Source organism: Saccopteryx bilineata, chromosome X (genome assembly GCF_036850765.1).
Source record: "Saccopteryx bilineata isolate mSacBil1 chromosome X, mSacBil1_pri_phased_curated, whole genome shotgun sequence".
Taxonomy (NCBI): domain Eukaryota; kingdom Metazoa; phylum Chordata; class Mammalia; order Chiroptera; family Emballonuridae; genus Saccopteryx; species Saccopteryx bilineata.
The window spans coordinates 9,244,301-9,256,094 of NC_089502.1; the positions used below are offsets into that span (position 1 = coordinate 9,244,301).

Sequence of the window (11,794 nt, forward strand, 5' to 3'; positions counted from 1 at the left end):
TTATTTACCGCAATTATTTAAGAATTGCATTTTTTGTTAAATTTGGCACCGATATCTAGCATTGCATTTAAATGTCCCGGGGCGAAAGAGTTAAAGTTGTGTCAAGTCCATTTTCAAATTGCCCCCCTTAACTATCGAATTGCCCCCCTGTGGGGCGGGGGCCCCACGTTGGGAAACACCGCTCTAAGCGGTCTTTTAGTCTGTGGGAACTGTAGCCAGATCAAGGGAGAAAGCATGCGGAAAACAGCAGAGGGGACAAATACCTGCATTTTTTCTCTGGAGATGTTTATATGTGTCTAATTAAAGTTAGATTTCAAAGAAAGCAGGCACATTTTTTTTTATCCCATTGAGTCTGAACAGGAAGCTCTAAGAGCCACAGACACATTATTCTTATATACATAAATGTGATTTTTATTGTTAACATCAATGAATACAGATGGAAGAATATTCATGTTCCAAGGACATAATGCTCACAAGATCACAAAATGGCTGTTGATTTGTATTCATAAATGATTTGGTGAATCGCTACAGGTCAAAGTGAAATATTTCAAAAAAGAGAGATTTTTGAAGCTTTATTTCCATCTGTACCCCCACAATAACTTCACTAGAAAGAGAAAGCAGATGCTTTGAAGTTAACATCTTAAATTGTACAGATATCTTGATTCACCAAAAATGAAAATTACACCCTATTAAATAGATGTTAAGTAGTAGACAAAGAAACACTGATTTGGCTCAATGATTAGCCTAATTAAAGGCTTTTAAAATTTTTGTTTAAGTTAAAAAAGAAAATCCCTTGTAAAGCTGTCAAGGGGACTTGTTGTTAGAGAAGAAAAGTGTTTTCCAAGCAACTGTAGAGCCCTGTTATTTTTTGCTTGCAGGGCCTTTTCAGCTCTCAATTCATCCTTGATGGCATTGAGCTCTCTGCGGATCTTTTCAATTTCTAATTCATAATAAAATTTCATTTCTTCTTTCAGGAGTGCATTTCCAATTTCATTCTGATGCTTTAACTTCCTCACAGCTTCTTTTAAATCTTTGTTCTCTAAGCTCAACTTTCGGATGACTTCTTTGGCTTGCTGGAGCTCTTCAGTTAAGTTTTTAATATTTATTGCTTTTTCAGATAGATCATTTCTTAAAGCTTGAAGTTCCCAGTCGTTCTTCGAAGTTTCTGCCCCTGTGTCTTGAAAATTTAGGGGTTTTGCAGAGACTTCCTTCTTGGCGTTCAACAGTTCTTTTTCAGCATTTTCAAATTCCTCTTCTATTTTTCTACATTTTATATCGAGGTCTTCCAGTTCTTCATTCAAAAGATGCAGGCTAAGTTTGGGAGGCTTTCCTTCAGTAAATTTCTTCTTCTTGTCCTGTTGCCATAGAATTGGTAATTCCTTTGTATTCCACATGCAGTGGTCTTCTGTGCTATTAAAGCTTTCTTCAGTTGCAACATCCAAATTAGATGACTCACAGGAGACAGAGTTTATGTCTGCCTCATTCTTTGAAACGTTCATCTTTCTCTCTCTTAAATTTGGTTCTTGTTCTTTTTCATTTGGTTGGAAAGCAAATTCTTTCCTCTTGAATTTATTCTCTTCTTGAAACTTTCTACTAGACAAATTATAAATTCCTTCCATTTTCTTGGCCTTATCTAAAGTCATTTGTTCAGAAGATTCAGTCTGTAAAGCCTCGTTTAGAACATCCTGAACACTGAAAAAAGGAGCAAACATATTCTCCTTCCAATGTTTTTTCCTCTCATCCATTTCTTCCAGAACTTCTTCCAATTCCTGAAAAACAAATTTAAAATCAGGGCACATTATTTACATTGGCAGCTGATGTAGTGAAAAGAACAAATAATGGAGGCTCATGGGTAGAGGAACCTAAAGATTTGAAGGCTGGCTCTCTCTACAATTCGCAAAGTGGCCAGGGCCTCAGCTCCCTCTATTGTAAATTGAAAGGGCTAGACTAGCTATGTTCTATAGCTCCCTCCAGTTTTAAATTCTCAGATCCTATGAAATAAAACTAATAAACTGGCACTTCTGGCTATTTATTGTAGGCAGAGAAAACAATTTCATAAGAAAGCAACCATACACATGAAAACAGACTGCTTCAAAAAGAGTAAAAGTGATTTAAAATAAATAGGCTAATATTAATATAAGGCTAATACCTGTGCTTCCAATGACCCTAATTTTTTTCTAGTTCTATTGGGTTGGCCTACTGTTTATTCCTTCTTTAAAGTGACTAAAACATCAGCGCTTAATTCAATGTGAGCTGCATTTGGTAAAGTATACCATGCAGACTTCCTCATGACTAACTCTGCAAAATGCCCTTCTGTCTTGACCTATAAATTCCTGCTATTCCAGTCTTGGGCTTTGCTCTTAGGCAAGACTGCCAAGTGAACAGAATTCTATCCATTTTGACAGCAATTTCATGATGAGAACCGAATGTCAACAATTGAAAATGTTAATTCTACCACATGTGCTCTTGAGTTATTGACTGCAAGTGTAATTTTTAGGTGAAAACTGAGCATGCTAAATCACAACCAAATTTCTAAATACATAAGAAATAGAGGATATTTTGTTTCTTCCGTATTCAAAGAATCCTTAAAATACAGCTCTCCTAAAGCACGGAAATATTTGATCGGTACTACTTCTGAGAGAAGGGAGAAAAAAGGAGCCAGTCAACACACTGAAGGACCACTGGCATCTGAAGCCAACCAACAGATAACTGCAGTCATCGCTAAAGGGTGAGGAAAAGGAGAAAAGGGTCACTTCATTCATTTTATGCATTAATTTACTGTAATATTTCTGTGGTATTACCACTGAGAAAGATCAAAGTATCTGCATCTATTTTTCCCATGCACACATATATAATTTTAATCTTAGTAACACAAAATGGCAACTGTTATATTTATTTTTAAATTAATATTTAACTTTATTAAAGATTATAAATGTTTTTATTTTTAATATAATATATATTTATATATTTCATATTATGTAAAGATTATAACAGCAGTGCATGGTATTTGTAGAATTTTGGAAAATACAGAAAAGGTATCCCCTCATAATTCCATGGCACAGAGATAACCACTTTTTGATATGTTATTTCTCTAGTATTTTCTTATAAGCAACAGTAGTTTAAATTTTAACAGATTTCCCTGTTACAGAAAATGAGAAAATAAACTTGATTCTTGTATGTAACTCAATATGTTTGACCCCCTCAACCCAAAAAACGGAAAAAGGAATTCACTATCCCCAAGGGTATATCTACAATGGCAACTACTTGGCTTTGAGGAAAGGGAAAGGTGCAAATATTCAGTGAAGGTGTTAAAATGATGGGTTCAAAAGCAATAGGCCCTGGCTGGTGGCTCAGTGGATTGAGCAATGACCTGGCATATGAATGCCTTGGGTTCAATTTCCAGTCAGGGCACACAGGAGAAATGACCATTTGCTTCTCCTCCTTTCCCTCTCTCCTTTCTCTCCTACTTCCCCTCCTGCAACCAGTGGCTCAACTGGTTCAAATGTGGCCTCAGGTACTAAGGATAGCCCTGTTGGAGTGCATCACCCTCAGGTGCTAAAAATAGCTTGGTACTCGAGCATTGGCCCTAGATGCAGTTGCCTAGTGCATGTGGGAGTCTGCCTTACTATTTTTTCACTTTCTCTCTTTTTAAAAAATATTTTTAAGACTTTATTTATTCATTTTAGAGATGAGAGAGAGGAACAGAGAGAGAGAGAGAAGGGGGAAGAGCAGGAAGCATCAACTCCCATATGTGCCTTGACCGGACAAGCCCAGGGTTTTGAACTGGTGACCTCAGCATTCTATGTTGATGCTTTATCTATTGCACCACCACAGGTCACGCCTCTCTCTTTTTAAAAAATATTTTTTACAGCGACAGAGAGAGGGACAGATAGGGACAGACAGACAGAGAAGAAGGGAGAGAGATGAGAAGCATCAATTCTTTGTTGTGGCATCTTAGTTTTTCACTGATTGCTTGCTTTCATATATGTGCCTTGATCAGGGGGGCTACAGTAGAGTGAGTGACTCCTTGCTCAAGCCAGTGACCTTTGGGCTCAAGCCAGCGACCTTTGGGCTCAAGCTGGCAACCATGGGGTCATGTCTATGATCCCATGCTCAAGCTGGTGAGCCTGCACTCAAGTCAGATGAGCCTGAGTTCAAGCTGGTGACCTCCGGGTTTCAAACCTGGGTCCTCCACATCCCAGTCCAGTGCTCTATCCACTGTGCCACCACCTGGTCAGGCACTATCTCCCCTATGTTCACCTAAAAGAAATCCTTAAGCCAAATTTTAATAAAGTTTAGTCTATCAGACCAGAGGAATAAACTGAGCCTTGAAATTCATGGTATAGATTTGCCATTGGAATCATTATCTCCTTTCTTTTGGAATAGTCCTTTCTGACTTTAATTATTCTACTAGTCACCATCCAGAATTATCTATATATTCTTAAAGGGGAAAGGTAATTCTGATTTCTCTTTTCTTCTGTATCATGGATGCAAACGAATAGGATTATGGCAATCATAAAAAATAAAAATAAAAAAAGAGAAAAAAATGGTGATGCCTATTGCCAGTCACATTTTTTAGCAGTCAAATTTTTACTAGACAATTCTGTAAAAGATGAAAATACTTCTAATCAAGTAGCAATGGGAGAGAGATTACTATTCCTCCCACCAAATTCTGAATGAAAGGCATTGGTGAGATTGATCAGGGAGGAGGTGTGCAGAGGGGCAAGTAGAGTGAAGACACTTTATACCTGGAGATAGCAATAATGACAAATCTGAGATGCATATTTGGGTACAGATAAAAGTGTAAATAGAAGACTCTTTTAATTAATAATTTGCACCTTATGAAAGTGACTTCTATCTCCAACCCTCTCATAAATATATATAAAAATTTCACTACCTTTACTCCTGAACTTCTGCACAATTTCCTGATATAATCAATGCTTTTCACAGAATTGAGATGAATACACTTATTTTATAACTGAAGCTCAGAGAAGTTAAGCGACTTGACCAAGGCCACACAGCCTGCAATGGTAAACTGAAATTCTGTCTCCAAGGTCAGTGCTTGTTCTAAAATTTCTATTATTCTGCTAAGTTTCATTCTACAAATTGAAATAAAACAACCAACTATTTTCAGAGCTTAGGTATTTTTTAAAGGGACACAAAAGGACAGGAAAAATAAAAGGGGGGAAGGTAAGGAGAATTGCATGTCACATATAAAAGGACAGAAAGAGAAAGGTTTGAAAAGCCTTTGGAGTTCCCCTCCCATAGCTTACACAGGGCAGGGTAAGGGTCTCTGAGTTTCTTTCCTTTTCTTTCTTTCCTTCTTTCTGTTCCTCTTTTCTTTCTTTCTTCCTCCTTTCCTTTCCTTTCCTTTCCTTTCCCCTTCCTTCCTTCCTTCCTTCCTTCCTTCCTTCCTTCCTTCCTTCCTTCCTCCCTCCCTCCCTCCCTCCCTCCCTCCCTCCTTTTTCTTTTCATTGGCAAGATAGCCTTTAATGGCTTCTTCCAAAATCCACTCACAGCCTACACTGGGGGTAAAAGTCGCCAATCTTGTTTTCTCCTAGCAAATTGCAGTGTTGTTGTTTTTTTGTTTGTTTGATTTTATGGAGAGCAAGTATGATATTAGTGTTCTCTGGCAAAGACAAGAAATATGCTTTGAAACATGATACTCCTCTACCCTGGAGTGATAGCCATTTTGCTCTCAATAAACTTGTTTAGGTCATTTTTTTTGCAGGATAAGGCATTCAAACCAGAATCCCTTCTTGAAAGTACAAGTATGCCTTTTTAGTGGGTCAACTGTGAACATTTATTATTATATTTATTATTACTACTCAACACTATGTTGGATATTGAAGGACTGAAGGGTATGAGAAGGAGGTCCAAGAGAAATAAAGATTTTAAAGAAATAAGCCAGGACAAGGAAAATGATAAAATGTCACATGACAAAAATAACATTAGTAGTCCTCTAAGACAGTGATCCCCCAGAAGTCCTTGGGACTGAACTGTCAATGCCTGGGTGTCCATAATATGGCTCCATCCATTCACTTGTGTCTGGCATGAATTAATAATGAACTCCTGATGGTACTAGTTAGTGTCTGCCTGAAAACACCACCATTCATTCTCTGGTGACTTTCTTCTTTTTGTTGTGGCAAAGTATTAGGGTATTTTGGTGGAGTAACGGATCTCTTAACTCATGAAAGTCATTTTTATTCACCTAAATAACTTGGGAAGCACTGATAAAATAAATTGAGAATGATGGTTGGAAAAGGTCATCTCTAACTTGTGATGGGCAACCTCTGTCACTACTCTCAACCCCTCTCAACAAGAGACATGGCTTTTCTGAACACCAGAAAATTTCCCCATTGTTCTGGGTGTTTTCAGTTCTCTCAATCCTTAGAAAAACTGCTTGGTGTAAACAGGGGAGAACAGAGTCTGCTACAAAGAAAACACTGGTCTTGCTTTTTTGCTCAATTGTCCAACCTGTTCTCACTTAAAAGCAGTTGTTCTCTATCTTCCTTTTTTTTTCCTTCCGCTGTTCTCAAGCACAAAACACTGTCATCATTATCGTCTCTCCTTATTCACGAAGATTCTGACCTGCTCTATCTAGGAGAACTTTGGCATTCTCCACCCAGTTGAGAATTACTGGCTTGTACAAAACTATTAAATGCCAAAATTAGGACCCAAAGGAACCATTTGAAGTCAAGGTGGGTGAACATGTTTTAAGTGCAGATTGTCGGGAAGAACGTAAAGGAAGTTTTTGAGAAAGGAACTTAGAGTGGACTATAGAAATTTTAAAAAACCTTCAAAGAGTCAGTTATCTTGGATCTCCCATTTTAGAACTATGTGACAACTTACCTCTTTGGGAGTCTCGGTTTTGTCAGGTATAAAATAGGGGCACTATACTTACTTCAGAGGCAGTTAAAAGAAATTAATGAAAATGAAAATGGAAGCAATTTTAAACAGTACTGTAAACAATGGTTCTTGTTCATTTTTAGGTTTTCCTTACCCTCTTTTAGAACATAAGCCAGCTAGTTAAATACAGTAACTCTACCCTTCTCCAACCATGTACACTTTAATGTTGCCATCCTGAAGTCATCAGATCTCAGAAAAAGTCAGTTTGAAAAACAATGTAGGTAGTATTATGGCAAGCAGAGGGGAAGCTAAACTCAAAACTTACATTAACTGCATCTTCAGGGGAAAATCAGCCCTACATTTTTTAAGTTGTTTATACCCCCAAATTTCTGAAGTTAAATTGACTGTTTCTAAGCAGAAAAGTTGTAGTCTTTTTAGAATGAAAGATGTTTTTATTTTACCACCAATCACTTTACCAAGTACCTCCAAATACTCCCACTGTTTTTCAGAGCCACCAATAAATTCTTAGAAATTTTACAGTTGGAATATTAATTTGAAGATCAGCAAGGATGCTGCTGCACTGAGCTTTGCCTGTGCTTCTACAGAATTTCATATAAACTTTTATTTTACTACTACACTGTGATCTCTTGGCATCTTATTCAACTTTGCATCTCTAGCTGTTACCTAACACATGGTAGCACTCAATAAATATCTGTTGAATAAGTGATCCTTAATATTCTTCCTGAAAATTCTATAATGCTTTAATTCTAGTTAAGGTTTTGTAAATACTTATAATTTGTCTGTGCTTTATGAAGTATTTTGGATGACATTTTAGAAAACAGATTTTTAATTTTTCCTCAAAGTTTATTTGGCTGAGCTAAAATCTTCAGGACACTCTTTCTTTTGTAATTTTATGAGGCTTGCTTTCTTTCTTTTGAGATTTTATTTATTTATTTATTTATTTTAGAGAGAGGAGAAGGTGATAGAGAAAGAGGTGGGGGAGGAGAGGGAAGCATCACTTTGTAGTAGCTGCTTCTCGTATGTATCTTGACTGGGAAAAGCTGGAGTTTTGAACCAGTGACCTCAGCATTCCAGGTCATTTTACCCACTGCACCACCACGGGTCAGGCTTTCTTGATATTCTACTGATAATGCAGATGAATCATCTAGCTACAAGCCCCAACATGTACATTGGGTGAAGCTCTGTACTTCTAAACACCCATAACAAGATTTCAGCCAACACAACTGTACTTACACTTCCCAATATCCACTTCTATTCGATGCTGTGATTGTCCTCCTGTCTTACCTGAAAAACGTTCCCCAGCATAATTAGAAAATATAATTAATCATAATGTCCAAATTTATGTTTCTATTCTGAGACACAGCTTAAAACTAAAAGTGATATATTTAGAATGTCATTTGACCCACCTAAAATGTGATGGCAGACACTTTGAAGTTTACTTTTTAAGTTGTAAACCTGCTTTCCCCAGTATGATGCCACCAAGTCTTCCTTTCCCAAGCAGTGCAAATATCAGATGGCACAAGAATGATGGTGGCATCCTAGTCAAACACAGTAGTACATCCTTACCTTCAGAACCTATGGAAGAAACGAGGCACGGTTGGTGGCTGCGGCAGCAGCCCAGGCTCGCTATTAATGAGTATGCCAAAAGCCACATTAGCCAAGGGCTGGCTGAAGCCTGCGTCTTGCTTCCCTCTCTCAGAACACAATTGATTTGGAAAAAACAAACATTTAAAAAGGCAGTGATCCTGATTTGCGTCTTAATTTTTCAGTGTCCTAATATACTAGCCAAGTTTCCACTTCAAGGGACAAATTTCTTCTCTATTGTTTGGCGGATAGTTAGAGCAAAGCAGAGTGCCATTTAAAACTGTGCCCTGTGAAGAAGCCTTTGTTATTAGTGGGAAATGATTCCTTCTATAAAAAAAGAGTCTCCTTAATTTTGAAGGTTGAATACTTAATTAGCATGGAAGTCACATTCTTGCTATAAAGCAGTATCTATGCATGCAGTTTGGGATTTTCTGCTGAAACTCCCGCCATCGTTGCTTCCAGTGGAGAGAACGTGGCTCCCGTCAGAGTGCTGCACAACCCTCACCGCAGTTGACACCTTCCACATCCCCAGTCCCCACCGTCTGGCTGGCGCGTGGCGTGGGGTGAGAGGGGCAGCGGGCGAGGCCCGACGACACTCCTCCTTCTAGACCCCGACTCCTACACCCTGCTCCCTTCTCTCCCAAACGCTCCCCACATTCTGGCCCGCGCTGTAAAAGAGATGTAACTCAGGGTCGGGTAGTTATGGGGAACGTCCTCTTCAGCAGAAGAAGGACGAGTCAGGAGGAGCCGGGCTTTCTCGCGTTCAGACCTACCCCCTAGTGTGGGTGGGGTTCGGTGGTCCTGGTCCCCTCTTCCTAGAAACAGGCCACCACTGGCAGGTGGCTGCCTTTAGTTCGGCGCTGGCCACAGCGGCCCAGTCAGGCAGGCGCCTGGTAGAGCCTCTGCAGTGCAGCGCCAGCGCGGGCCGCGCTGTTGCCTAGCAACGGGCTGGCGTGATTTAAAAGGACCAGGGCGCTGCAGGCTGCAGTTTACAGCTCCGCGAAGCAGGGCCCATGACTGGTGCGACGGTTTCCCAGGGGCTTCTGCCTGCAAGAAACCGGAGCTCAGATCACCAAGAGAGCCAGTCAGGGTGGTAAGGAGCGAGAAACTGCTAGGCTGCACCACCCACAGTGGGTTTATTACGGAGGTTCTGGGTGACTCACAAAGCCACCTGGTTACAGCGATTGTTGGGTAAAGAGGGCGTGGCCCAGGGTTATTCCCTAGGCCTGCAGGTCAGTAATGTGATATCGAGGAAGTTTAGCTCTAGAAAGTCGCCTGGATTTGGTTCGGGGTCCCTAACAATGTAGCAGTTGCACACCTGTCCCCACATACACCTGTGCCCCTAAGCACTAGCGTCTGGCCGGAATACCTACCTCTGGCCAAGGCTCCAAGGACCTGTGTCAGGAGAGCATTGTACCCTGGTTGTATCCCTATGGGAGGCTGAGTTAGGGTCTCAGGAAGCCCATGGTTTCCTCATTTATGACTCAGGAATTTCTCTAAACCTCTCTTGCACCTATTTGAATTTAAAACCATTTGCGGGTAACTAATTCTATGGGCAGTGTAAAATAACTTCCCTTTTTACAGCTCCAAAACTACTATATTTGACCTTCAAAAGTTGCTCACAAATTCCAGATTTTGGTTGGGGAATAAGCCCACGTTATTATGTCATCGATTTCAGTCATGCTATTTTGTTGCATAATTATCTTCTCAGACTTTCATTAGGCTGGTTGCCCAACGCTGATTATTCCATCACCAAGTCAATTACAAACACACATTGGTTATAGTCTGATTTGGATCCAGCCAGGGCCTGACTAAAAAATGGACCTGACAAAGGTCGAGAGGCCTGAAACAGAGTGGACCTAGGGTGACCAAACTAGTAATAATAGTGACTTTTAAGAAACCCAGTATTTTCTAGGGAACATGAAGAAAGGAAACAGCTCTAGAATCTCAAGTGAAAGGAGGTTGAAGCACAGTTAAAAAGCGGCAGTCTAATTTATCAAGACCAAGCAAGGGAGTAATTTAGAAACAATACTCTACTAGGATACTTTTAAAAACTTTGAAACTTCTTTGTAACCAAATCTAACAGGTGCTTGGGAGCTGGCAAGGTTGCATTCAAGTGCCCTGAGGCTTAGTACTAATTATCCTCAATCTTCCTTAGAAAACCAATGTCAGCTAGGGCTGGAGACAGGAATATGCCTAATGTCAGTGTATGTTTTCTTATGGACCACATCAGCATTAGTTTCTGAGATTCTGACAAAACTTCTTTATTTGTTATTATTTGTTTGTCTATTTTAAATTTTTTATTAATTTTAATTTATTATGTTAACATAGATTCAAGTGTTCCACTCAATATAACACCCTCAAACCCACCCCTGTGTCCAACAGTATCCCTCTTTGTTCCCCTCCCCTTAATTCCCTTTCCCCTTCCCTCTGGAATTTGCTGTCTATGGATTATGTATACTGTATATAATTTCACTAATCACTTCAGCTTCTCTGATCTCATCGCCTCATCCCTCTTCCCTCTGACAGCTGTCCCTCTGCTCCCAGTGACTCCGCCTCTGCCTCTATTCTGTTCCTCAGTTCACTTTGTTCATTAGATTCCACATATAAAGTGAGATCATATGATATTTTTCTTTCTCCGCCTGGCTTATTTCACTTAGCATAATAATCCTCAGGTCCATCCATGCTGTCACAAAAGGTTAAGAGTTCCTTCTTTTTCACGGCTGTGTAGTATTCCATTGTGTATATGTACTACTGCTTTTTAATCCACTTGTCCACTGATGAACACTTGAGCTATTTCCAGATCTTGGCTTTTGTAAACAATGTTACAATAAACATGAGAATGCTTACCTTCTTTTGAATAAGTGATTTAGTATTCTTAGGATATATTCTTAAAAATGGAATAGCTGGGTCAAAAGGCAGTTCAATTTTTTAGTTTTTGAGGAAACTCCATACTGTTTTCCACAGTGGCTGCACCAGTCTGCGTTCCCACCAGCAGTGCAGGAGGGTTCCCTTTTCTCTATATCCTCGCCAGCACTTATTATGTGTTGATTTGTGAATGAGCGCCATTCTGACAGGTGTGAGGTGGTACCTCATTGTGGTTTTAATTTGCATTTCTCTAATGATTAGTGATGTTGAACATTTTTTTCATATGCCTATTGACCATCTGTATGTCCTTTTTGGAGAAATGTCTATTCAGTTCTTTTCCCCATTTTAAAATTGGATTGTTTACCGCCCTATTGTTGAGTTTTACAAGTTCTTTATAAATTTTGGTTTTTAAACCCTTATCAGACATATTGGCAAATATGTTCTCCCATTGTGTGGATTTTCTTTTTATTTT

At 39.4% G+C, this 11,794-nt stretch overlaps 1 protein-coding gene across 2 annotated transcripts; it reads right to left on the bottom strand.

The window, feature by feature from the left end:
- Window positions 1-472: 472 nt before the first annotated feature.
- CCDC160 (coiled-coil domain containing 160) lies at window positions 473-9,324 on the bottom strand. 2 transcript variants are annotated; one of them, XM_066249626.1, is made up of 2 exons: window positions 9,228-9,324; window positions 473-1,769 (listed from the first exon to the last, which is right to left on the bottom strand). In XM_066249626.1, exon 2 carries the CDS (start codon window positions 1,743-1,745, stop codon window positions 777-779), a length of 969 nt encoding a protein of 322 aa, XP_066105723.1. In that variant the 5' UTR covers window positions 1,746-1,769; window positions 9,228-9,324; the 3' UTR covers window positions 473-776. The 2 variants fall into 2 exon arrangements, 1 of the variants encoding a protein (XP_066105723.1); XR_010727839.1 differs by lacking the exon at window positions 473-1,769 and adding an exon at window positions 8,291-8,445 and having other exon boundaries at window positions 9,228-9,311.
- Between the last annotated feature and the right edge of the window lie 2,470 nt (window positions 9,325-11,794).

What these genes read in the sequence shown, in the direction of transcription:
- CCDC160 (XM_066249626.1), bottom strand. Translation starts at nt 1,745, where the DNA reads ATGGATGAGAGGAAAAAACATTGGAAGGAGAATATGTTTGCTCCTTTT.